The following is a 26,477-nucleotide window of genomic DNA, read 5'->3' as shown; positions in this document are numbered from 1 at the left end:
CTTAAACACCACCGCTGGTCTTCTTGCTTTGTTAGGTCTGAAGGAAAGTGACTCTGTAGTTCTGCACCACTGTGACTTGGTGGCATCCTCCAGCTTCATCTCCAATTTCAGCTGGCTTTGGCAGCAGGGCAAGGGACTTGCTTTGACCACTCATACGTTTATGTAACTGTCTGGGTGATGTGAATGGAGATATTATCACTTTGGCTTTGAAGGTACTCTCATCTGCTTCATGTTAGATGATACCCATCAGCACTTCCTTGGCAGCTGGCCAGTGAAAACATTCACGGGAGCTGAGCCCAGCCCCGTGCAGACTCTGCCAGGGGCTGGCTGCAGCAACAGCTAGAACTTCTTGGGAAAAATCATCCCTGGCGCCTACAGACCACATCCAATAAAGGCAGTGTTGGGCCCTCGCCCTACAACATACTACATCTGTATCTGGCCAGATGGGTCAGAGCATGGATCAGTCCTTCCAGCACAAATGCAGCCATCTGAAAACTCTATAAACTGGAAGTGCTGTTTTCTGCTCATCACGTGCTCTGCCCATACCATAAAACAGGGTGCAAGGAAAATTGCAGGTATAGTGGGTGCGATGAGATGCCGCACTAGAAATGTTTTCTTTCAACAGAGACACAGACAGACGTGCAGACTACTAATCTGCTTAGAGTCAGTCTGTGGGAGAAATGAGATGGCTGATGTCAGTAGGTCATATTGCAAAGCTAGGAAGATTTGTAGTGGAAGATGATGCTTAAGATGGAAAAACAATCTTTCATCTAAAGCAGCAAGGCAGGGAGTAGGAACAAGCGGCTGAGGGGAAATGTGAGCTCTGGTCTGTAAATGCAGCTTCACTTTTTTTACGTTTGCAGCTGTCAAAATCTTGGTATGCCCAAGAATCACAGCTTACACATCATGTAGCATGAAGACTCGAGCGGAGAGGAGCTCTGGAAATGGGTCACAGGTTAGAAATGGCAATAAATGCCTAGGGTCCTATAGCTCCATTACAGGATGAGTTGGGCTGGCTCATTCCCACTGTTTTCCTTTCTCTCAAAGCCAGGGACTCCAACTGCCCAGCAGTCCTCACACTAGTACAGCTTTGCCAGTTAGATAATTAGCCTCAGCATGGGAACTGCACATTAACTGCTCGTAAGCCACAGACTGGCCACAACTGAGTTCATGTTCACTGTTCCTCACTGGGAAGGCTGAACACAGCCAAAACTGAACTGGAGTTGTTTCCTGCAAATTTCACCCAGTCCTGTAAAAAACAACCCTACGACTCATCTAGGGGGAAAAAAAGTGCAAAGATTCATCTTGTCTGCCTGATACCTCACATGCCGGGTCCCAGAGGGGACATATGATCACCTCTGAATAGGCTGTAAAGTGTAGGGCACACCCATGGTTTTTCCATGAAAGCTGTAGACTCTTTGCCCTTAAAGCAGCTCTACATGATCCTCAGCAAGCCAGAAGCTTGCACGGTTTGCAAGGCCACTCACTTGGGCGCAGAGGAACGGACATACTAAGTGGGAGGCAGTAAGCATCCGAAGTGGAGCAAACGTGCCTTGCACAAAAGCATTTTTAGTTTATGGACACGTGACTGCGTGGCCGCGGGACAAACTATGGGTAAAATACACCATAGAACATCCCTGCTTGGCGGTGGCTCCCTGTGTGCAGTCTCCCACCCTGCCAGCTGTGTGAGGGAAGCCGAGGCCACACAAACACGCACACGCTCCCAGAGGAATCACAGGGTTATCACGCGCACGGACCAGCACTGTGCCATAGTTACATGCTGCGTATTTGCACCTGGCACACTCTAGGGTGATTACTTTATCCTAAGTCACCATGTGGAGCCTGAGGTATGTAAGGCTTGCGAAGCCACACTATAGATCACTGTGCAAATTTTTCTCTATGAATATGTCACTCTCCGATGCCTGTATAAATCAGGAATAACTTTGCTGAAGTGAATTCAGTTTTTCTGCAGACCTTTGCACACCATAGCTGCTGGCCGGAATATATGGCAGTAATCAGTAAAAACATTTATCAGCATGCTAGGTAAAGCTTTGCTTTAGATCCGTAATGTAGGACATTGCATGTAGAGAGAATCTAACTGGTATTTTAAGTGCAGATTTTTTGTTACCTGACTTCTTTGTTGCTTGGCTTCATGGATCAGAGCCAGCAATATTTTGGCTGTTGTCAGAACCTCATCACAGTTGAGTAGCTGTGACTCATAACAGTCCCAGTCCAAGTGATTAATGTTACTATTTAAAAAGCACTTAAGCAAGGTAGTAGTGACAGAATGTGTAACTTGAAGGTACTCCTTTAGCTCACGCCCTTGCAGACAAGCTCTAGCCTACAGAATTTTAGGGGCTTTTTTTAGCTACTTAAGAATCAATACTCTGTATTCAAATTATGATTCGTTCAGTCTGTACAGACCTAAGCATTAGGCCAAACATGTATACACATGCGAAAAATAAAGGGGTGGTCTCTGCCCTAAGACCAGTAATCTTCCTACTACAAGCATTATAGCTTGCTTACAGCAAGCGGGGTGTGCATTTTAGTAATGGCCAATTCTTCTTCAATAAAAGGAAGCCTGGAGACTTTTCTACATGACAAAGCATTTGGCAACAATGTTGTTTTGAAGCATTTCCTCCTCTGGTCACTTATTTCTCCTCCTGTCAGCTCTTTCAGTTGCACTAACACGTCTTTTGTGGGGCTGCCCTATGAACCAGATCAGGAAACTGATCCAGGTTAAAAATTAGCCAGCACAGAGAAAAAAAAAAATGGCACAGCAAGGAACTGGCACAACTGCAAAAGCAGAGTGTGGTGGCACAGGGATGGAACGAGCACACAGTGGTATGGGAAGGAAGGACGAATGCCTGAAATCCTCATTATCACTGAATGCTTGGGGGTCGTGGGAACGATGGGGTCAGTGTCTCAATTAAGTTTTGCCTTTATGAACTAAGCGTAGTTTCGTCAACCAGAGACATGAAAGAAACAATCTCTGGTTCACAAATCTATGACAGCAGAAACCTATGCTAAGGTGTAAATAAACACAGCATATGGCAACAGCCTAGAAAAGAGCCTGTTGCCTCCCCCAGCTGTAAACTCATCATTTACTAGAAACAGCTGTTATAAAGACCATGGTGCAGCTATGTGAAGTAATTTTTTGAGGGATGTGCTGAGGAAGGCTAAGGAAAGTCAATTCCCTAAGTAGAGGAGGCACAAGTGGTCCTAGAAAAGGAATAGTTTTGCAAAATCTGACATGGAGTTTGTGTATAAAACAGAGAGGGAACTGTGATTCTGCTAGAGGAGAAATCATAGTGTTGAGAGGAGAGGGTCTAGCAGTTAGTGGCAGTTTTAGAAGAAAGTCTTCTGCTGGGTGTACAGGCCTCTGGGTTTTGTGGTATTGTTGATCGGTCTTCGAAGGCCTGAGAGGTCTGTTGGAGATATATGGGGACAGAAGGAGTTACAGTAATGAAACAACTATAGTAGCTGGTCACCTGCTAACATAGCCTTCTGTGAAGATGCAATTTATGTATTTTGTTTGGAGGGGGAAAGATGGCTTTCTAATGTTGGTAGCTATGTGGCTTTGACTGGATAACTAAGTGCATAGTTTTATTGTCCTGTTTGGACATGCCCTAATGTGAAAGGTGTATATATAAATTGTTTTCAAACAACTATATGTATTCTAACAGTAAACAGTCTTAGTCTATATTAAAGAAAAATCCTTTGTGCTTCCTACTTTGCTTGAGTAAGCACTTGGTAAGAGCAGAGCAAGCCTGAGACTCTAGAAGTCTAATCATGAAATAAAAGCTTAATGTGTAGCAAGCTTCTCTGAAGGCCTTGTGTGCTCTAGCACTTCAAGCTGAGAATATGCTGAAACATTGTCTGCCCTCTGAAAGGTCACTAGAGACAAACCACATCATTGCTCTAGGATGACAAGGTTTGGTTCTCTGTGGGCTGTGAGGAGGGCAGTTGAATTGTGCGTATGTTAGACCCTTAAAACTGGTGTTAGTGTGCTTTGGTAAAGCATATTGCTGTGCTTCAAATTCTAGATGTGAGAGTAAATCCACCTAGGAAAACAGAGATGCCTTGGAATAAGGGTGATGGGAGCTATTTCATTCCATTTCTGCCTTCCTTAAAAATTTGGGGGGGGGGGAATCTAGTGCTGAAGGCAAGAGGGATAAGTTTACTGGCTTTTGTTTCCAGCTACTATATCATGGTGAGCAGGCTGTTAGAAGGAAAATGTCACTTTATATATATATTTTTTTTTTAATAACTTTTAATTAAAGAATGTTTATACAATACCTGAACACTGTCTGAAACTAATATCACATAAGCTCCATTATGTGTCAGCATGTCTTCTGACTCTTCAGGGCTGGCTGCATCCAGAAAAGCTTCAGTGTGATGTGTCTGTTGTTAACTTGTGCGTGTCCGCAAAGTTTTGGATTGTGGCTTGGGCCACTTACTGGTTTTCTGAGCTCTGTAGGGACACTTAAAAAACCAAACATTTTCTCAAATTTTATTTAAGGTTATATTCTCTCTTTGGTACAGTGAGTGGAAGCAGCAAGAGCAAGTTAAACATAGAGGTGAACATAAGCTCTAAACTCACAATGTGTGAGCGTAACTTCAAGCAGCTTTTTCCCCTGTTAACATTTTCTAGACTGACCTGGTTCTGTGTATGCTCCTGTTTTATCCTTTTAACACATGCTGTTGCAACTTGAAGTTAAACGTGTATCTCCTCATTCTTCTGGAAAACTGTCATTTCAGAGATTAGGGCAGAAAGTTTACTTCCTTGAGTAATAATAATACTATGTCACCAAAGCCTTCTGAAAAGTGTTCAATGGCTTAGCTTGTTTTTAAGGAAAAAGTGTAATATACTGGCTGAATATTGCCTGTTGTCTTCATGCCCACAGTGGGAGACTTTGCCAGCACAACTACAATAGCGTATTGGTAATGTGGACAAGATTTATGATGACAAATCTGGAAGGCATGCTGACGGTAAGCCTCATTCTGTTACCTATGTTAAGGTTTGCACTCTGTAATATAGTTAAGACCAATTTTTGTTTTCCTTGCTTAGTTGCCCTCCGGGGGGGGAGGGGAACCACTCGACATTGATCACACTTAACAAGCTTTTCTGTTGTTTCAAGAACTAAGAAGTTATAAACCACTGTGTCAGCAACACCTCATCCTAGGTACTCTATGCTTTGCTGCATGATCAGAAATGTTTTCAAAGAAAAAGGAGGGCACGCTGGTACTGATCGGGTACTGATTTCTCCAGGTGCAGGAGATCAGGCATACTCATGGTCTGCTTTTGGGAGACAGAAGGGTAGTTTCAGGTTATTATTTTTACCGTTTTCAGATGACCCAAAAAAACTCCATTTAAAAAAACCCACAAACAAATAAAAACTGAAGATCACAACTTAAATTTAATGTGTTTTGACTTAGCATCAAGATTTTGTGGTTCTTATTTTCAGCTGAATTGCTAGCTGGTGGCTTTCAGTGGCAATCACAGGTACTTAGCACCTTTGAGTTTTTAGATTCAAGTGTGTCCCATCCCTCCCCCCCATTAGCAAATACTTACACATCAGTTATCCCCTTGGAGAATATCTTCTTGAAAGATATGCTGTGAAGAACAACGCATTACTACTTGCCAAGAACTTTAGAATGGAAGTGCAACCAACCCGAAAACCATACTGAAGAAAATATATTCCCTGCACCCCCGCTTCCTACTCACGAGTTCAAAAATCTCTCCTCTAAAAGACGTAGTTCTCTGATGGACCACAAAGGAGATGAACTAAAAACATCTCCACATCCTAGACCCTTTATATTAACTTACCAAGCTACTGTTGCAGTAGTAAGTCACTTGCTCTGCTGAGGAGAAGCAAGGGATGCTTCTGGTGCTAACAGGACAGAATCATCCAGGGCACTCGATGTAGACTGCGTGCCTCTGAGTGCAAAGTGTTGACTGTAAAAGACGGTTGGTTTGTCTTTGTCTCAAACATTTGGTAGAAAAATAAAGATGATCGTGCCTAGGATTGAGTGGGAACATTTTTATTTTATTTCCTCCTCTAGCACACCAAGGATAAGCTTTCGATCTTGTGCACAAATGTGCTTTTCGCTACACTATCCCATCTTTGGCAGGATTTTTGCAGTGAAGGAGAAAGTTTGCCCAAATGTCATCGTCTTTGCTCTGCGTGTAATGTCCATCATCACTGTGGAGTTCAAGTCTAGACAGTACAATGGCTAAAATAGAAGTGTCCAGCCAACAGTAAAGCTGACATTATTGCTAAACCTGGTGAAGTCACCCTGAGTTGTCAGTGGTAGAAACCTTAGGGAGAAAGAAGACAGACAGGATAACACACAAACTTAATATAATTCATGCCTGACTGGCAAACAAAAGAGAACGCTGGCAGATAAATACAGTTAACTATAAAAGTAATGCTGTTATGTAGCTTATGCCTGCTGATGCTCTCCAGATTATCAGTGTTGCTAATGCGCTACACTTAAACATGTATGTTATTCCAGTCTAACAAAATGCTAAATGAAGTAGAATCCCCCAACATCGATACAGCAGGCAGCTGTGATGCTGAGGAAAAACAAGGTGAACAGCCTTCAGCAAGCGGCTAACTCGCTTGCTCTCCCCAAGCAGCAGCTGAATTGCCATGAATTAGATGGACCATTAGTCTGACTCAATGGGGCATTTCTCATGAGGGCTTGATTTTGTTCACAGCAATATTCTTTAGAGGCACTCAGGGGGTTTGCAGTGCTGCACCACAACTTGGTATTGGTGCCTGAGAAACTGTGACAGGGCTACGCACACAGGTCTTACCTTCTGGGAAGACAGTCTGCTGAACTACAAAAAGGAGCATGATACCAGACTGAGCCATTACTGCTATCATGCCCATATGTTAAATTTTTTAATTATTCAGTAAGCCACTCTGAAAAACAAGGAGGGGATTCCAGGGAAGGAACTGTAGCTATCCAGTGCCTCGTGTAGAAAAGAGAAAGGGTATGAATGGCAATCTGATTCCTTCCTTGTGGCATGCCAGTCACTTCAGCAGTTTCACTTCACAGTGAAGTACAAACTCTCTGCAAGAGATTACTGCCTTCTTATCAGAGGCATCAGAAGTCAGGTAACACTAGCACCTCAATCAGTCCCCGTAGTTAATTCATCAGACCATGAATTATGGCTTCTGAGGGGGCAGACCCTCTTCAGTCCTGTTGGCTGTGCTACGCAGGTGGAAAACTCCAGCAAAAAGGTGGAGTTTGACAGCTGAGAATGGTAAAACTTTGTAAACTATGCTATTTTTCAGCCAGGGCTCCAGCAGCATACGCAGTGAACAGTGGCTTCATCAGCTGGCCCACTGTAAACCAGTCACGTCCCTATACAAAGTCTGCACTCCAGAAGGAAAGGAGGTGTTTACTACAGTAGAAATGAAGGGTTTAGAGGAACGGGATGGGAAGGTCTCCTGTACCCACTAACAAACCCCCTCCCATCAAAAGATACCAGACAGGCGTTCCCTTGTTGCTTGGACTTCTTAATAGGTGGGACTTCAGGCTGAAGGTAACATAACAAATGTAGTCTGTAGCACAGTATCGCAGTATTGGTTGAAGAGGTGTAGCCTGCTATGCCTTGTGTATGCGGTCAGAATTCAGTGTTATTTTTCACTTATGCTTGGGTGGGACTTACACAGGTGACTTACTGGTGAGCAAAGGTGGCAGTGGTGAAGTTAACTTTGATGGAACAGTACTTGTGGTTGAGAAGACTTTCCGGTATTGTGTGCATCTCGCAGGTTGCCGTAGAGAAAGGGGATAAAGAATGGAAGAGAAGGCAATAAAGAGGGGAAAATGGAAGTTAAGCCAGCTGGCAGGGCTCTGACAACTCCTTGCACAGCTGGGAGATCCTATTGCCACCGATTCTGTGAAGAACTGCTAAAAGCAGCAATTCTGCAAATCGGTGAGGGCCCATGGGCCATAGCGAGTCCCTGATGGAGGGTATCAGTAATTTCTTAGATTTTGCCGCCTCCCTCTTCCTGTGCAGCTCTGGGCTGTTACCAGCCTAGGTGGTGGCACAGAGCCCAGATGCACGCTGGGGCCTGTGGCCTACAGGGGTGGCCCCTCGGCCCACGGTGCCTTTGTTTAACCACCTGTGAGGGAAGGCACCAGCACTCGCCGGGCCAGGCAGGGCTTAAGACCCCCTTCTTGTGGGCCAGGAAGAGTAATTTCTGCCTTGAAGTAAGCTGCCGTGGGTGCGGTTTTCGATTGCCAAGGAGCAAGCAGCTCCCACGGACAGAGCCGAGGCGAGGTAACGTCTCCCCGCTCCGGCGCCGGCCGCAGCCGGCAGCGCGGGCCGGCTCGGTCCCAGCCGTCTCCCCCGCGGGAGCCCGCGTTCTGCCCTCGCCCGGCCGCCGGGGCCCTGTGCCGCCAAGGCCCGGGGACTGCCCGGCGGCGGCGGGCCGAGGCGGCCCTCAGCGGCACCGCCTTGCCGCGGCCCGCCTCGCGGGCGCCGTGACGTCACGCGCGGAGAGGGGCGGGGCTCCGGCGCCGCCGGCCGAGGGTACGCAGGGACTTCCGCCTCGGTAGGCCTAGCTGCGCGGGAGCCAGGTGCGCGACCTTGCGCAGCTACTTCCGCCTCAGTAGGTGTCATGGCGGCGGGGCGGGCGCCTCACGTGACGGCGCCCGGCCCGGCGCGGTCTCGCGCGCAGCTCTCGCGGTGCCTCGCCGCCCCCCCCGCCCGCGTCCCCCTCTCGCCCTGGCCGCTCGCGCAGCTGCTCGGCTCTCGCTATATAAAGGGGCGAAGCGGGCAGAGCGGGCGGCTGGCGGCGGCGGCTGCAGCCCCAGGGCCGGCGAACGAGGCCGGGCCAGGCCGCGGGGCTGCCCGTGAGCCGGGGCGGGACGCGCGGGCTCTGGGGGGACGCAGCCGGGCAGGTTTATTGTTTTAGGGGCGACTCCCCCCCCGCGGTTGGGGGCGTCCCGGGGGGCTCGGGACATGGCGAGCTCGACTAACACAAACCCCGTGGTAAGGACCGGGTCGGGGGGCGAGGGGGGCCCCGGGGGCAGCGCGGGCGGAGGGGGCCGGCGGGGCCCGCCGCCCCCTCCCCCGCACTCCCTTCCCTCCCGCCGCCCGCCTCGGGCGGTCCCGGCCCCCTCTCCCCGGCCCCCGGCGGGAAGGGGCGGCGGGGGGCGCGGGGCAGCCTCACCCCCGCGGCGGGGAGCCAACTTGTGGCGCCCGGCGCCGGCCGCCTCGGCGGCGGGGAGAGAGCGGAGCCGGAGACGGCGGGAGCGGGGCGGCGGGAGCGGGGGCGCGGGGCGGCGGCCCGGGGGCGGCCCGGCGGGCGGCGGAGCCCCGCGGGGGAGGCCGGGGCCGCGCCGCCGCCCGCGGGCTGGGGGTCCGGCGGGGCGGGGAGGGCTGGCGGGCGGGGGGCGCCGCCGCCGCCGGAGGGAGCCGCCTGGGGAAGGGGCGAGAGCCGGAGCGAGCGGCGGGGGAAGCGCGGGCGCTGCCGCCTGCCCCGCCGCCGTCCCGGGGCGAGGGGAAGCGGCACCCGAGCCAGGTTTCGGTTTTGTGGTGTCGGTGGCGGCGAAGCTCGCCCGGGCTCCGCTGGAGCCATTTTATGTTGCTTTGTAAGAAGGAGACGATGGTTGAAAAGCATTTATCCCAGCCCGGCCGGATCGGCTAAGCCGGGCGAAAGCCCTCAACTTCTCTCCGGCGAGCGAGGCAGTATTTATTTTAAAAAGAGAGAAAAAACCAAACCTCTCCCCCCCCCCCCCCCCCCCCCCCGTTCCCTTCTCGTGCTTTCTGCACCTTGGCGGGTGGCTCGCTGCTGCACTTGTGCTCACGGAGGTTTGCAACAAGCAGTCACACAAACCTGCGCAGCCACCGAGCCCCCCCGGCCGCCGCTCTCCTCTCCGCTCCTCTCCCCCTTGCGCGCCCCGCGGCCGCGACCCCCGCCCCGAAGCGCTGGAGGAGACAAACCCGGCGTCCCGGCGGCGGGCTCGGCCCCCTTGTTTGTGGCTCTCAGATCCATCATGGCTTCCCCCTGCCTTTCTGCCTCCCTGCTCCTTGTGTTCCTCCTCCCTGTGGCTGCCCTGTTTATATAGAGCTATTGCCGCTCTCTAATATAGACTCTGCTAGGATGGGAAGGTGCTTTCCAGCCCCACGTCACCGCCTCTCCATTTAAACACCACATCAGCCTTTAAATAGGGAGCGAGCCGCGGAGCGCGGGCTGGGAGGTGCATGCGGCCGCGGCGGAGGCTGGCAGACGGGCGGCTTGTCCCTCGGATCGCGACCGGGCTTTCGCCGGGTTTCCCTTCCCTCCGCGCCGCCCGTCCCCGTCGCCGCCGGCCTGCGAAGCGGCGGTGCTTTCTGCCGGCTCCGGCGGGGGCGGGGGGTGTCTCCCAGCTGGTGTAAATGGACTTTCCCTTGCTTTTACGCATTGCACAAAGACAGTTTTCATCCTCTCCTGCATTTGAAACTGTTTACCTTTTTCTTCCTTTTTTCTTTTGTTTTGGTTGGTGGTTTTTTGGGGTTTTTTTTTGTCCCTAGCATACAGTGAGCGCGTGTTCCTGTGCTCCCATAAGCTCTTCGAAGTAGTTTTTCGGCTGGCTGGGGAAAGTAGGGTTTAAATGGTTCTTACCCAGTACATCAAGGAGAGATGTGGTACTTATTTTATGGCGCTTTGCCAAGGTCTAACTACAGCTGTTGCCCTAGAAGTAATGCTAATACTAAAGTTTTGTCTATGGGTCCTGGACCGCAGATACTAAATGATTTCGGTGTGTTTCTGGTGACTAAAGTGTACAAATATTTTATTATAGTCCAGGCAGAGCAAAGGTTTTAGAATTTTCATCAATATTTGGCTTAATTACAATATTTGGTATACTGCAAAACAGTATACAAAAGAAAAACGCAAAGCATCCTAGTTTTCCTTCCCAAATCTGAAATTTTACAGACCTGCCTGTGAGTTAGGGTCACGCAATTGCAAAGTAGCATTGTTACTTTGATATTTTGTCAGGTTTTGTATTAGAAAATTTTAGGAAAGTAGTCAGCCATTACATGCAGGGCAGTTACTCAGTAGGATGTGTATCGAATATGTGTGATCTGAATCTGGTAGTTGTCCTTCTGTTTATAAACTTCTGGCTTTATTTTTTGATTGCAAGAAAAGGATTTATTTCTGTATAGTAAATTAGAGGTTTTGCTTCTCTTTTTCGACCAAGTTATTACTGAATAGCAAAATAGATATATATTGAATAATCTCCAGAGTACTTGTAAATATCTTTGACTCAACAATTTACTAAGACTTGCTTTCTCTCGGCTGTATTTCTGTATTGGCATAACTTCTGTAAAGTTCTCTTTAAAGGTGTCTGTGTTTGAACATTGTGTTCGGAATAGCAAAAGCCAAGCTTAAAATGAGCCTGCTTCAAATAGGCTTTATGGCTAATTTTATGCTAATAATATTAATATAATAACAAGCATATTATTAGCATGATTTAGGCTAATTTTCAGTTAAGTAGTAAAACCTTGCAGTAGTGCATGGTCAACTTTGTCAAATTCAGGTCTCGTTCAATAGCAAGGATCGCGATGCTTACCCTAGGGTTACCAAAGATGAATAGGAACATTTTGAAATACTGCAACCAGGTAGTAACTTTAGGAAGCTAGACTTTGAGCCTAATGTGTCAATAGTATCACGTCAGCATTCGATCAAATCTGAATAGCTAGAAATCTGTTCTTCCTAATAAAGGACAAATGTAAGACGTTGACAGTTATATGCAGTATAAGATTTTGTAGGTGACAAAGGTAATTTGTTTGTAAAAGTCCATGACAACATAAAAAAAGCTCAAACTTTACTGCTTACGACGTAGATTATGTGTGTTACTTCTTTTTACGCACATCTTTGATGTAATTGTGACTAAAACTAGTTACCTTTACAGTGTGCTCTTCTAGCTGTCATATAGCTGGCTTCCAGCTGTAACTGCACAGACAGCAGAAAGATTAGTGACATTTCAGGGATAACTGCAGAAGCAACCAGGAACAAACTGCTGTCAAATGCACAAAGCATGCTGTGGTATATCTCTCCATAATGTGTTGGTTATTGGAAACCCAAACTGCTGAAATCCCAAGTGTTGTGATAATAATTAGAGAGATGCAATTTTTGTAGCCTTGAAACTGAAGGAATGTAGGAAGTATAAGCCCCCAAAGGCATGTGGCATTTCTTAAAATAGCTTGCCGGTTGCTCCTCAGATTTGGAGTGTGTGTACGTGTGTAGCAGTCTCACCATACTTGGAGTTTTCTTTACAAGATGCACAGAGAAAGTGAAATATAATCGCTTCCTTATGTTCCCAGAGGGGGAAGTACTAGATTTCAAATCTTTTCTATGTGTTTGTGGTTGTATCTAATAAATCAGGAATTTTAATTGTTGTCTTTAATCTATGGTAAGTGTTTGGAATAGTGTTTATTGAAGAGTGATTTGAGTATTTTGCTCTTTAAAGAGCTTGAAGTTTACAGCAATGTACTTTTTATGAGGGAGGCACTTTAATATAAACCAGATGAAAGCATGATTATTTTAATAGCAAACTTTAAAGTTTCCATTATGTTCTCATTGCTTTCTCTGACTGAATGCAGAAATGATTGGAAGGCTTAACTCACCTGCTATCCCATCTTTAGACCTGTTCAGTAATTGTATTTCCATGTTTATTTTTTGAGTAAGCAGTGTATGAAAATAATTTTGTCATTCAACTCCAGAGTCTTAGGTGGTTTGTATAAACAGCTTGAACATCATATAAATAATGCTTAAAGCCGACACTTAGTGTATATCTAAAACAATACAGTGTGCTTCCTTTTAAAGACCAGGGCTTAAGGCTGTTTTGTAATTTTACTGGATTTGCCTCTGTTGAGGTAGGAAAAGAGCGTTCTGTGATATTCTTCAAAATTCCACTATGGATGGCTTTTGAAGGCATTGCTGCTCCCTCTGTGGAAGGCGTTGCATCTGCCTGGGCTGGGTGTTCAGTAGGAGTGTACACGAGAGAATGTTTTCAACCAGACAGGATTTTTCTGAGTATTATGTAAACATGTATAGGTAAAATCAGACAGACACAGTTTCATTATAAGCGTGCAGATACTTTCTTCTCTGTTCCCTTCCTTCTAATCATACAGCCATGAGTGTATTGTGATACTGCGTGATTAGAACAGCGTCCAAAAATTCTGACCCATCTTTAGATTCAGTGCACTGTGTGGCTCATGCAGAAAGATGCATACACGTGCAAACTGCCTGTGGGTTCGTTAACCTGCATTGCGCCAGGCTCACTGCACCCCTGTGGTGCTGTTGTCTTTTGGGGGGCTTAGCTGCTTGCTTGGGCTGTTGGAAGTTGTGCAGAAGGACACTGTGTCAATGGCGGAGTGAACGTCTATGCTCTTAACCTGCCTTTCTGCTCTCTTGCTAAACTGATGCTGGACACTAGAAACCAGTATCCTGCTCTTTGGATTTTTTTTTTTTTTTGCCTTACTACACAGGGAAAAAAGGAAACATTCCCAAGCAGACTGTTGGGCTGTAGGGTCAGTTTTTTTGTATCTGAATGCTGATATTTTTTCCTAGGGCTTTGTAGACTGAGGAGGCTTTGTGAATAAACCTTACAAAAATGCCTGGAGATAGGAGGAGGTAACTGCTGGTGGAAATTATTAGGGCCTATTTGTGTAAAATCTGTTTTATTAGAAAAGTGGACCTAATATATGATCTAAGGAGAGGAGGATTTAAGGAGAAAATGCAGTCTCCATCCTGCAGGAATTTTGATTGTAATTTCAGACATACGGGTGGTTCTCTTGACTTAAGTAAAGTAACTCACATGCCTGAGGTTAAGCATGTTTATTTGCAGAATGTGGTTTTGGCATTAAGAAACAGATGCTTTTAATACAGTAAGGAACAATATATGGAATAGGTTAAGTAGCATTTCTGTGCTAGTTGAATTGTATAAGCTTTATGCAATTTGTTTAATTATAGAAATAATAGGACTTAATGTTATTAAGTAGAATGTCTTTTTGCATCTGCTATGAATTAAATCTAAGTGGAAAAATAATCCTGTTAATGATGCTTGGTATTTCTAAGTTACTACGCAGATTTAAAGTACTAGCACTCAAGAGTAGTCTGGCTTTGAAAGTCTGTTTCAAATGTCTCTATAAGCACAATTAATGCTGTACTTGAAGCCTGGATACATGAGCATGCAGTATTGTTTTGAAAGAAAAAAATCTGCAAGTAGTCTGGTATGTCTTGTTTCTTTTGGAGAAGTTAAGTTTTGGACATAGGTGCTGTAAATGTAGTTTCCAAGGACGACAAACTTACCCTGTTACTTGAAGCCAGAATTTTTTTTGGAGAGACAAGTAACAAAAGGATGAATTCTAACATTTCAGCTACTTGATTTGCAGCAGCATCTTTTAAAGCTGAAAAGTAGCAAACTGATGAAATGTAAAATGAAGAAAAAAATAGGGTGCTGACAGCATGCCATTTGCCAAAATATTGACATGTACTCAATAACAGTGATATGTTGTGTTTTGTTGGGGGTTTTTTGCTTTTCTCCCCCTCCCCCCTTGTTTTTTCTTTTGTTTGTTGTTGTTTGGTTGGGGTTTTTTATAAGAAAAATCACTTGAGTATGCCCCAATGTGGAGTGTGATTTAAACACTAAGGACATAATTCACTAAGACTGCTTAGTTCTTAGTTCCAGGCTTCCAAATAGGTTCTTTTCTGCCCTTGTAATATTCATGCATTTCCTTAAGGTTTTTGGTTTTGTGGTTTGTTTTTTTTAAACATTTAAGAGCAAAGATATTCAACTTCTTTTTGTGCTTATTGGCCACTCGGCTTTTTCCTGTACTAGTAAATCATGTGCTGCTATTCCCCCTCCACTATTCCATAACATAGGCATAACAATTCTGTAACGTGTGCAACATAATCTTTAGCATATCTGTAACAAATTCAACACTTCTGGGATGCATTAAGCAACTGCGTATGCATAAAATAAATGTTTCAAGTGCATGCAGTAAATTTGTGTAGTTCCAGCATTGCTGGACTAACTGCATGTGCTTGGTGCAGGTTTTCTGCGTGTGTATTGGAGGCACAGCCATTGTGGGGTGCCAAACCCACTGCACAGGTACAAAATGATTGTTTTGCATATATACAACATATCTGATGTGTGTGGCATCATTTGGGACTTACTGCTTAAGGAAGTTACGGAACGGGGTAGAGGAAGATGTCAACTTACAGAAAGTTGTAGCTACTTTCAGATAGGTTTAAAAATGCTCTACCCCCAACCCAAGGAACAGCCTTGGTCAGTGAAGTATATACGGTTCACAGGCTGCAGATTGATCAACCCTAATTTAGAGCTCATAGTGCTACCTTGCAGTTAGATAGCACAGATATTTAAACCCAACAAAAATACTGTTGGGGTTCACATGTATGTAGAGAGGTCCAAGCTGTACTGTTTAAAAGGTATAGCACGTGCATAGTACAATTATCCTATGGTCCTATGAATTAAATTTTGTGCTTTAATTGATGAGGTTAAGTATTTATATTCTCTTTTTAAAACTGTACCTGCATTTTAAAACTCACCTCTGGAGGCCATCTTGCAACCCCCCTGCACAAGCAGGGCCACCTAAAGCCGGTTGCCCAGGACCACGTCCAGATGGCTTTTGAGTATCTCTAGGGATGGAGACTCCACAACTTCTTTTGGCAACCTAAAGTGAATTGATAAATCACTTTATCGTTGACAGTTTAGGCATGAAATCAGCGTAATAGAATAATAATGTATCTGTAGTATTTCCCCCTGAAAAATTTCTAATGTAAAAACATAAGTACTGATTGAAAACAGAAGTCTGTCTAGCCTAATATCCTGTCTTCAATAGTTTCTGTAAACAGATGTGTAAGGAAGAACAGGACATTCACATGAATGCTTCCAGTTTTCTGAGCCTTTGGTGTTTTTCAGCTTGAGATCATTCTGAGCCATGTTTGGTTCCTGTTGAACTAGCAAGTGCTAACAAGTTTTTCCTCTGTATTTATCTAATATCCTTTTGAACTTTTAATGTTCTTTGACATGAATATTTTGCACACATGCAAATATCTTTGCATATTCAGTACATTGGCAAGCAGGAAACATTTACTGAATGGAAAACAATCTCCTTTTCTCTGTTTTGAATTACACTCCTCTTAGCTTGAAAACTCTTGTGCCATAGTTATGTCACAAAAGAGAGCAAACAATCCCTTCCCTTTTCACCTCATTTGAGCTGTTCTGCTGATTTATACCTCCTTGCATATTTTAGTCACTCAGAAACATGCAGTGTATTCTGTAATGCAATTTTCAGAGGTTTTTTGTGGGGGGGAATCTTATTTTAATGTTAAAGTGATAAATTTATTTCAAAACAATGCTGACTAGTTACTTTTTTTTTCTAAAGCCTAAATTGTACAGGTCTGTAATTGAAGATGTCATCAATGATGTCAGAGAAGTTTTTCTGGATGAAGGAGTGGATGAACAAGTTCTTATGGAACTCAAAACAGTAAGTTGCAACTTACAAGTGTTTTTTTTTTTAATAGACCAATACAGCAGTTGGTTTTCGGATCTGCTTGCTGTTGTACACAGTAAAACCACTAATTTTTAGTTAGCTAAGCATTGTATTAATCTGCGTATCGGTAGCCCCATATCATTTGAGTTACACTGCTGTATAGAGAGATCTGCTCACCTTGTTTACTTCCCCAATCTGGCATGTCAAAATTGACATAAACTAACGGCAGGCATCTGAATTCACAGTGTTATTTCAGTCCCCGAAATGTTGTATCCTTAAAGAAAGGGGAGAATATTTTTTTTTTGAGGCAGACAATTCTTAAGGTTTCTCTGCAGGAAAAATAAAATGCCTGCTCTGCTTGATGTTTTTGTCTTTCTGAAGAAGAGGAGTTGCATTGTCGGATGCATTGTCAGATATTTGCACATATGGTTTGTGGTTTGCACAAGTATTGTTTTTGGGGGGTGGTACGTAATAAATTGCACTGTGTGCATCACACTTTTCTGAAGCTCTCAATCAGAACTGTTTTACATACAGTGGGTTTGAACTGTTACCAAGGGTCCAAAAGAAAGGCAGGATGTTGACCTGAGCTCTAATGGGTCTCCTATGGCTTTCTTCAGATTCTTCCTGAGTAAAAGAAGCCCTTCAAAAGGGAAAAGGCAGGGGGAAAAAAAAAATGGAAGAAATAAAGTAAAAGGAAACTGGGAAAGTAGGTGCCTGCTTATCTCAGCTGTTGAATAAGGACTTCTTCAGAAAGCCAGACGGCCCGCACTCTCAGTATTTTTGAAGTATCAAAAAAAGGATGGAGTGGGAAAGGAATTTTGAGTTTGGCTAGACAGAAACAGGTGAAGACTTTTTTCCATGAACCCGTGACCTGGCTTGGTGGAAACGGAGTGAGTGCTATAAGAAAAGCACCTTGGTGTTTGTGTCACAGATGTGTTCTGCAAATGATGTCAGAAAAGATTGAATGAGGAAAGAGACAATAAGGAAAACAGAAGTATTGAAGAGGAAGGCTTAGGGAGAGCCCTAAGTAGGATTTGAAATCAGGAGTCCTGGGTGCCTGTAGTCTTTTTGACTCTGATCTATTACGAATACTTGTGTTGCTGTCTTTCTGCAAGAGCTGCTTTTTTTGCATCTGTGGCTTTTCTTGGGAGACATGTCAGCTGACATCAAGAACTGAAGGGCTGGAGAAGCTGAATTTGATACTGTGGTATCAACTGTGTAAATGCTTGTACAGAGGCATTATCTTAGGTATACTGGTAGCTTCTGTTGAAGTGTGTTATGAGGCAGTAGTCTTCAAGCAACTTTATTGAGGAGTTCCAAGAAGAAATGGCTTGAGGAAAGCTGTAATAAAGAATTATTTTTGTGATTAAAGAGGTAAGAAAGAAAGAAGGTAGAGAAGTGAAAACTTGAAGGCTAGCTTAAAGTTACCAGTTTATCTCTATTCATGCTTCTGTTAGGGTTGTTACGAATCTTCCACACTTGGAAGAAAGAAAGAATGTTAAAGCTTAATCTTGGACTGACAATTCTTAAGGGATATTTAATTCCTCTTCTTAAAACATTACCTCTGTGGAGTTCTCTCTTCAGTCTGTATTTGCCTAAAGGCTTTTTGGCTAAGTAGACTGCACAAGATAAACAGTGAAAAAAAAATTTGATTTTGGAGTACTGTCTTTATATTGTTACAAATCCTGTTGAGGAAAAATTGTACACAGAGATTTCTCTTTCCTTTTCCAAACTAGCTGTGGGAGAACAAGCTGATGCAGTCCAAGGCTGTAGATGGCTTCCATTCAGAAGAGCAGCAGCTTTTGTTGCAGGTGCAACAGCAGCAACAGCAGCAGCAGCAACAGCAGCATCATCACCACCACCATCACACACAACCTCAGCCGCAGCAGACTGTGCAGCAGCAGTCTCAGCCACAACAGGTCCTTATTCCAGCGTCTCAGCAAGGTCAGACTTACTCTCTAATCTCTGGCAAAAGACTCTCAGGTTAGACCAACTCCTTAGCATATTCTAAATCCAGGGCAGGATGTTTATATGATGGATAACTTTGTGTCTTTATGTTAAACTTTGTCTCTACTTGCCTCTATTTAATGGGTCAAGAGAGCCGTCTTGGCGAAAAATATCTTGGTATTTGTGTTAGTCATATTCTTCAGAAGATTTTGGAAAAACTGAATTCTTCTCTTGGTCTTCTACTATGTAACTTAAGTTTTCAGAATACATGACTTTCAGATTCTGTCAAAAATCCTTTAGCAGCTCTGTAATTTCAAGCCAATATACATACGCAGTTGGCAATTTAGTCACGAAGTAGTAATGTCATTAGGAGCAAATTAATTTTAAAAATTTGGATGCTAGGATGTGAAAAATACTTGTATAACAGTCTGAGTATATGTAGGAGATGGTTTTTCATGTTAGAACAAGTTTCAAGTGAAAAGCATAATGGCTGAGTGTTTTTGTGGTCTTATTGCACGCTGTGTAGGTGTGGATGTTCAAGGTATATTTTAGCTAGCCATAACAGTATTGTTTCTTATAATTAGTGTCTTGTGTATTCTCCATTAATAATTTAAGGGAAACATTTTCACCAATTTCAATTTCATTTGAAAACTAAGATAAATACTACTGGATTTTACTGCATATATGCTGTGTAAACAAATCTGCCACCTGTGAAATGCTTGAGTTGAGTTTTCAGTGTGCTATTAAAATTGTGGCATAAAATATTTATCTGTGGTAGTCAGTCACAGACTTCAGTCTTTTTATCAGATTTCATGGATCAGAACCTATGTTGTCATAGGCACAGAAGAGAGCTATGAGTTGGTTTCCCCACCCCCACCCTCCAAAAAACCCCCTAAAACCCAACCACCATATATTCAAAACAGAAGAGAACTAGTGTGACAAGAACTTGTTGTTGGGGCTTTTTTTCCTTGGTGTGTTTTTTGGGGGTTTTTTGTTTGTTTTGTTTTTTTCTTCTTATAGTACTTTGTATTTTGGCTGGGTATAAATCAGTTTCAACTGTTGGGATAAAATTCATTTTGAGATTAAGACCCCTAAATACACATGCCTTCAAATGATCCAGGTGTCTCAGCTTAAGTTACAGTCAGCAGAGCCTGGAAAGTCTACTCACCAAGACCTCTAGTGGCCCCTTATGGGAATAGCTGTGACTCCACTGACCAGGTTTCCCTCCACTAATATGGAGGTCCCTGTCCTCCTGTTTGTGTTTTAGGGTAGAATAAGATCCTGCCTACAGTAATACACTTAAAACTGATTTATTGTTGCCCAGTGTTGTGGCTTATGACCAAATGACAGTGTGGAGGCTAAATGAAATTAGGATATCAAAGCACTTTAATCATAGATACGCAGTTTTATGAATTACTTGACTTCCCTGTTCCATGGGGGAGATGATGTAGTAGTTCCTTGCACGACCTGGTGCAGCCCTAGAGAGAGATCAGGACAATCAGCATGGGGATTCCTGCTGTTCTGTGAGTGGTCCTGGCACAGGGTCACGAGATTTCCTTGGGCTCTTTTACCCTCCCTAGGTTCCCTGAAAGTTGGAGAGATGACCTCAGATCTTGGTGCAAGGTTGTGGGGCTTCCCTCCCCAGAATCTTTTCCTGAAACTCTGTTATCCCCAGTATTCTTAAGCGTCCTTGGTTATAGGATTGGATGGAGAATATCTTGTCGATGATTAGTTTGGTCAAAATTGCTCTGTCATTTTCCAATTTACTGTCACTGGTATTAGCACTGGCAACCTGCTTGTTCCATAGACTTGGACACTTTTGCACTTCTAGATGATTAACAGGTTGTTTGCATAGTTTAGCTATCTATTTCCTTTAGCACACCAAAACTGTTTCATTGTTCGGGACACGTGGTTGATCACATTTCATCTGCTTCTGCTACATTAGAAAGATAATGAAAAACATGAGCTTATGCTAACAGCTGTGCTAACTAGACCTAACTCAAGCTAACTGCTGCATCCTGTTAACATACTCTTCATCTTGCAAAAATCCTTGCTTAAGTCTGTTTTAAGAGTTAACCACTGTCAATTGATGTTTTTGGAGAACTCTCATAGTGGACATCAGCAAGTTAATCAACACTTCACCAACACCTTTAATTTCAGAAATGTGTTTTAAGTCTTGCTTTATGTAGGGTCACAATAGGTAACTGAAGCCCTTGAAATAAGATCTGTAAAGCCGAAGTAGCCATATCGCCTCTCAGAGCTGCTGTTGTATATTGTCTTGAGAGTAAAACTCAGTAAGATCAGAGACTGCTCAGTAGCTGTTTTTGTTATGAAGCTCAGCTGATGTTTGGGTGATGTCCTTTCTAAGTTATTCTGGCTTGGGTGTTATTTTGGGCAGACTGCATAGTTTTCATGAAATGCTATTTTTTTTGTTTCTAGCACCTCAGCAGCAGGTTATTGTGCCAGATTCCAAGCTGATACCGCACATGAATGCATCGGGCATGGTAAGAAAAGCAGAAGTTTATACATGCATACACTGTCATTATGTAAGTTGTTTTGATTAAATAGTAAACACAAGTCTGGTATAAGTCATCAGATGCTTAAAAGTAATTTAGGGGACACTGGTAAAGCTGTCTGTCATCTCTCTGAGTTTTGCTGCTGCACTGACAATCTAGGAACAGTAGTCCAGGACTTTAGTTTTGATAACAAATCTAGGACTTACCTTGATCCTCTGCTTTAAATGTGTTTAACTGAAACTGGTTTTTTTAATCGGAAATTGGAGTACTGTTGATATGAATCTGCATGATGATGTGCTTGTTATATACCAACACAACACTATTAACTGATGCAAGCATACTGTATTTGCTAGATGCAGGAAAAAACATTAACTGCTCTGAAACTTAAGCTTATATCAAATGAGAGATTACTTAGCAATTCACACCAGTCTTTTCTGGTCACATTAATTTGATTCACTAATTTTGTAATAGTATATAAAACTGAGTCTGGTCGTTTACCCTTTTCTTGCAGTTTTTATCTCTAGAGGTTAATTTTGGTTATCTTACCTTGCTTTAACGCCCTGGCTTAATTAAAAAAAAAAAAAATTGCTTGCAAAGCGATGAAAACAACAGCTAATACAAGTTAAATATGTGTATTAAGACCAGAATTCATTGCATTCTTACCACTTTTATGGTAAAAGCACATGAAACAGTTTCATGATTGGTCAAAACTGCAGCAGCTTGCTTAGCCTTCACTTCTCCATTACCTGCTGACCTTATTATAGAAAAGAACCTGAACTTCATTAGTCAAACAGTGTGATTTACCCAGAGGCCGAGAGCACATTAACATCTACCTTTTTCTTACATGTTTTACAACCATGTCAATGTGATTTGTAACTTCCCAAGTCCAACAGTTAAACTTTTTTTTGCTATCTCATTCAGTTAGATCTTGATGGGTATTTCAAAAGTGAGTATGCCATGCTTTTAAAACTGCTGCTGTCAAAATGTAGATGAAGTGTGTACTGCAGAAGACTACTGTTCAGCAAATAGTTACATAATTGATTTGGAATTATTGTTTGTGTTCATTAGAAACATTTAAGTTGGTACTAAAGAATGGATCTGACAGACCTTGAATATCTTGGAAGGCAGAGAGTAATGAGAGTTTATTCAACTGCCTTTGTCTGGGATGTGAGGATGCAGACAAGCACTTTTCGGTTTTGCTTGCTGATCTCTAATTTTGGCAGTTGTAACTACTATATTGACCAGCCGATATGGGGAGATCATATTTCTTATAAACATGAAGTATGCACTCTACCCAGTAATAAAGTTTAAATCCTTTCGGTAGCAAAGAGTAATAGGCCATGGTTCCTTTATAGTGGGGAAAGGGAGGCTTTTCCATCGGCAGCTGAAGTTAGACCCTTGAAATGGAGAGGCCCCTGGAGAAGTCCATCTCCCTCTGCGAGTTAAGGACGTAATGCAGATTTTTGTGTTTGGAGCTCCCATAATTGTGTTGGAATTCAGTTTCCTTGTAAGTTCAAATCATTACCCATTGAGAGTCTTTGGCTTTCTCTTCTAACCAGCTGTCTTGAGAGGAAAAAATTAGTCATTCTGTGAACAGTCAGTTCACTGTATGCGTATATTCACTCAGAAGAGCTGTGTTATGTGGGACTTGAAATGCAAATCATTTACAGAATGAAGAAAAGTGCAAACCTGATTAATTCTCCTTGTTCTCACAAGACAGGCGAACATGATTGTTCCTTCAGTACCTTATGTTTCTTCAGATTTGTAGGCCTATATCTTTAGCTGTTTTGAAAAAGTGTTAAGTAAAAGTGCCACATGAGCAATGCAGTGTTGTACTCTAGTAGTAGCTCAGCAGAGAAGGCAGAGGAGAATAAAAATCTGCTGAGCTTGCAGATAAACCAAGAAACCATGTGGAGCTGGGTTAAGGTGTGATGCTTAGTGATTGTTGCTTCAGCCTTCTTCCTATTAAGGAAGAAGGAAAATAATTTTTATATGTAGCATAATGTACAGTTGATTAATGCCGGCATTTCAATAGCTGCAGAAACTTGTTTGCAAACGTTGTGAACAGCAATAAAAAGGTATATATTTTCAGGCAGTATGTTGTGAGATGAAACACTGGCAATAAAACCTGTGGTTAAAAAGCTTTTCTTGTATTTCAGAGTGCTGCAGCCACTGCAGCTACGTTGGCTCTCCCTGCTGGCGTTACTCCTGTTCAGCAGATACTTACAAATTCAGGTAACTGTCTTAATATTGAGATCAAACAAAAACAAATGGTTTTGAGGGTGCTTGGGAAGGAGAAATTCTGTGCTTTACTCCCGGCTATATATTGTTTAAAGGCAGAACCTGGGCATCCACCCTTACAAGGTGTAGTGCAGTCTCTTCACTAGTGGACTCCTGGACTCTCTTGCTCACTGACTTGCTGGTCTTGCGAACCTTATGGTTCTGACCTACAGTGGTGTGGGTTAGATTCTATGCAGGTTTTTCCCCACTTTTAGAGAAGTGCATGAAGCAAGAAGACAGGCTTTGCTGTCCCTCACCTTAGTGTATTTCTGAGCTTTGTGATGCATGATCTGAGCACAGATACTAGACCGGTTATAAAAAAGAGCAGGATCGCTTCATCTGTGACTTCAGATGAGGAATGTCTTAAGGTTTCTCGTACCTGCTAAGCACACACAGTGGAATTTCTAATTTTGCTGGCAATGCTAATTTTATTTTAGATTTACCATTTTTAAATACTGTCATGCTGTACACTTAGAATATAATTAAATGTTACTTTTATGAACAGCATATCTGATGCTTCATGTACTTTTTGTATTATGCTGATTTTATAAGCTTGATTCTAGACCTATTGTGCGTGGAGAGTAAAGGAAGATCTGAGAAAGCTCATTTTCTAGAATCAGTTGCTGCTTTGGCTACAGTAATTCATCTAGTCTGCTCAGAATCACCTGGGACTTAACCTCCTTGCTTTAAACATTTGAATGTTTAATGGATATGTAGTTGGAATAAAATTTAAATGTGTAGCCGTTCCAGAAACTCAAATCTTTCCAATTTTGAAGGAAGCACATCTACATTTGTCATAGTGTAGAATAATCTGCGGCTCACACTTGTTACTTTTGTTATGGTCATAATTTTTTTCTTCAGTTACAAATACTTATAGTATGTTTTCTTAAACAAGGGGCTAGGGTAGTCCCTTCTTTCAGATATACTTAGTTATTTCCGCAAATAGGGCTTTGCATTTTGTTGTGGAGGGAGAACAGGAAATAAAATCAGTCTTTGAGGGAAATGTATGAAGTTCAGGATTATCTAATTTAATTTCTTCTCCTCCTCCATCTTTCTGATTAGAAACGTAAAAAACTAATGTTGGAATATGTCTTAGCTCTTGCTTTTCAGAGTTGGGGCCCCAAAGGTGTGTGAGTCTTAGACGTATTTTGTGAAGGTATAAAATGATAAAGCTATAGGATAATAAAAGAAAATCGAGTACGCGCATTATGGGAATAGAAAGGAGAGGTGGATAATAAGCGTAAGGATAGATTTTTCAAAAAGGCAACTGCACAATAATATTGCAAAGAAAGTTATGCACAGAGGAATTTCTTGTAATGTGGTAATCGGACGGAAAAGAATCTGTGGAAGGGACATCATCTGACAGGACCCTGGAAATACCACAGTGTTAGCAGTGGATAGAATTTTTGTGGTGTGAATACCTGTATTCCTATTTTGGTATATGTTCATTTGTCTTTCTATCTGTAAAATCTATCTTTTGAAACATGAGGTATGTTCATAAGTGGGAGCTAATATTTAAAATACTCTGCTGTGTTAAAGGATTAGACTTTGACTTGCATATGTAAATTTATTTTTGGATTGCATACCTCATGATCATATTTAGATGGTAAACAACTCTATTAGTTCTTTGTTTCTGACACAGCTGCTATAGCATAGTGTCTTTTCACTGGTGAAAGTGAAACATAAATGCTCTTCTTTAATTGTCATTGGTGTTCTTCCAGGAAACAAGCTTCAGATCATTTTAAAGGTGAATTTCTACATTTGATTAATTTGATATTTATTTTATTACAGGCCAGATCCTCCAAGTAGTTAGAACTGCAAATGGAGCTCAGTATATCATTCAGCCACAGCAGCCAGTTGTTCTACAGCAGCAGGTCATACCGCAAATGCAGCCTGGCGGAGTACAAGCACCTGTTATACAGCAGGTAAAAAAAAAAAATTTTGAATAGGTACACTTGAAAGAAAAAACGTTAGTGATTACTAGAGAGGCTTGCATTTTTGTGAGCAAGTTGAAATAGAACACAAAGTCAGAAATGGTATACTAAAAAAAAAAGATATAATTGTGTTAAGTATGTTTTTTAAAAATGAACCATTTTGAAATGTCGTTTTCAATGTCACTTTTATTCTTGCCAAATTCTGACTGGCTGCAGTTTAAAATTTCTTTTGTGCGTCCCCTGATGACAATTATGTTATGTGCATGATCCTAGTCTACATCCTTTTAAAAATGTGTTTATCGGTTAAAATGATTCTGTGTCACATAACATATAGAAGAAAATACTGAAAACAAACACACATACACCCCTTGGTTATTTTAGTAGTGAATACAGTATGTTTTACGAGGATTTTTGTTCAGCTACAAGGTCAACTGTGTGTCCAGACTGCGTAAGCATTGAATTTAGCGGTGTCACAGTTTTGCAGTTTAAACATGAATAGCAATTTGTAGAGAGTTTTAAAGTTAAATGTTTTATAGAGAAGGTTTAAAAATAATCTTTTCTTGAATTTAAACATTCCTCTGCTGTGGTTGGAACTCGGGTGTGGTGGTAGTGCTAGCGTTTTAGAATGGGAAAGTAGGTTTTCTTAGATTTAGCAATGCAAAATACAGAAAATGAACACCGGGTAGTGAAAGAAGGTATGTTATTGAAGATTAAATTATTTAGCTGTTATAGGTGAAATGTTTGTAACTCTTGTTTCTCTAATTAGTGCAAGTCAGATTGATATGCTTTAATTGTTTTCTGTGTGTAAGTGATGTGGTGGTCTGTTATGTTAGCAGCCACAGTACTTGCAATGATATTCCATCAGGTTTTGGCTCCTATCCCTGGAGGGATTTCCCAGCAGACAGGAGTGATTATTCAGCCTCAGCAGATCCTGTTTACAGGAAATAAGACACAAGTCATACCTACAACAGTGGCTGCCCCTACACCAGCTCAAGCACAGATTCCTGCAGCTGGTCAGCAGCAACCACAACAACAACAGGCACAACCACAAGCACCACTTGTTCTCCAAGTTGATGGAGCAGGGGACACATCTTCTGAAGAAGAAGAGGATGAGGAAGAAGACTATGATGATGATGAAGAGGAAGACAAAGAAAAAGATGGGGGTGAAGATGGCCAAGTTGAAGAGGTAAACCACACTATTTCAGAAGACTGGAGCATGCTTGCGTTTCATTTTAATTGTTTTGCAATATTTGAAAGAAAACTGTATGCTTC

The 26,477-nt window shown here is 42.8% G+C and overlaps 1 protein-coding gene across 1 annotated transcript in view; it reads left to right on the top strand.

Annotated features, from left to right (window-relative positions):
• Positions 1 to 8,844: 8,844 nt before the first annotated feature.
• Positions 8,845 to 26,477, top strand: part of GTF2A1 (general transcription factor IIA subunit 1) — a 28,819-nt gene continuing 11,186 nt past the window's right edge. The window contains exons 1-7 of the mRNA XM_076345231.1: positions 8,845 to 9,013; positions 16,421 to 16,522; positions 18,265 to 18,472; positions 20,915 to 20,979; positions 23,151 to 23,226; positions 25,063 to 25,196; positions 26,071 to 26,391. Coding sequence (XP_076201346.1) covers positions 8,984 to 9,013; positions 16,421 to 16,522; positions 18,265 to 18,472; positions 20,915 to 20,979; positions 23,151 to 23,226; positions 25,063 to 25,196; positions 26,071 to 26,391 — 936 coding nt within the window. The 5' untranslated portion in view covers positions 8,845 to 8,983. The remainder of the gene's footprint in view (positions 9,014 to 16,420; positions 16,523 to 18,264; positions 18,473 to 20,914; positions 20,980 to 23,150; positions 23,227 to 25,062; positions 25,197 to 26,070; positions 26,392 to 26,477) is intronic.

This window comes from Aptenodytes patagonicus, chromosome 7 (genome assembly GCF_965638725.1).
Source record: "Aptenodytes patagonicus chromosome 7, bAptPat1.pri.cur, whole genome shotgun sequence".
In the NCBI taxonomy this organism is placed as follows: Eukaryota; Metazoa; Chordata; class Aves; order Sphenisciformes; family Spheniscidae; genus Aptenodytes; species Aptenodytes patagonicus.
The sequence above is the reverse complement of the archived record's forward strand: the minus strand, read 5'-3'. Positions and strand labels throughout refer to the sequence as shown.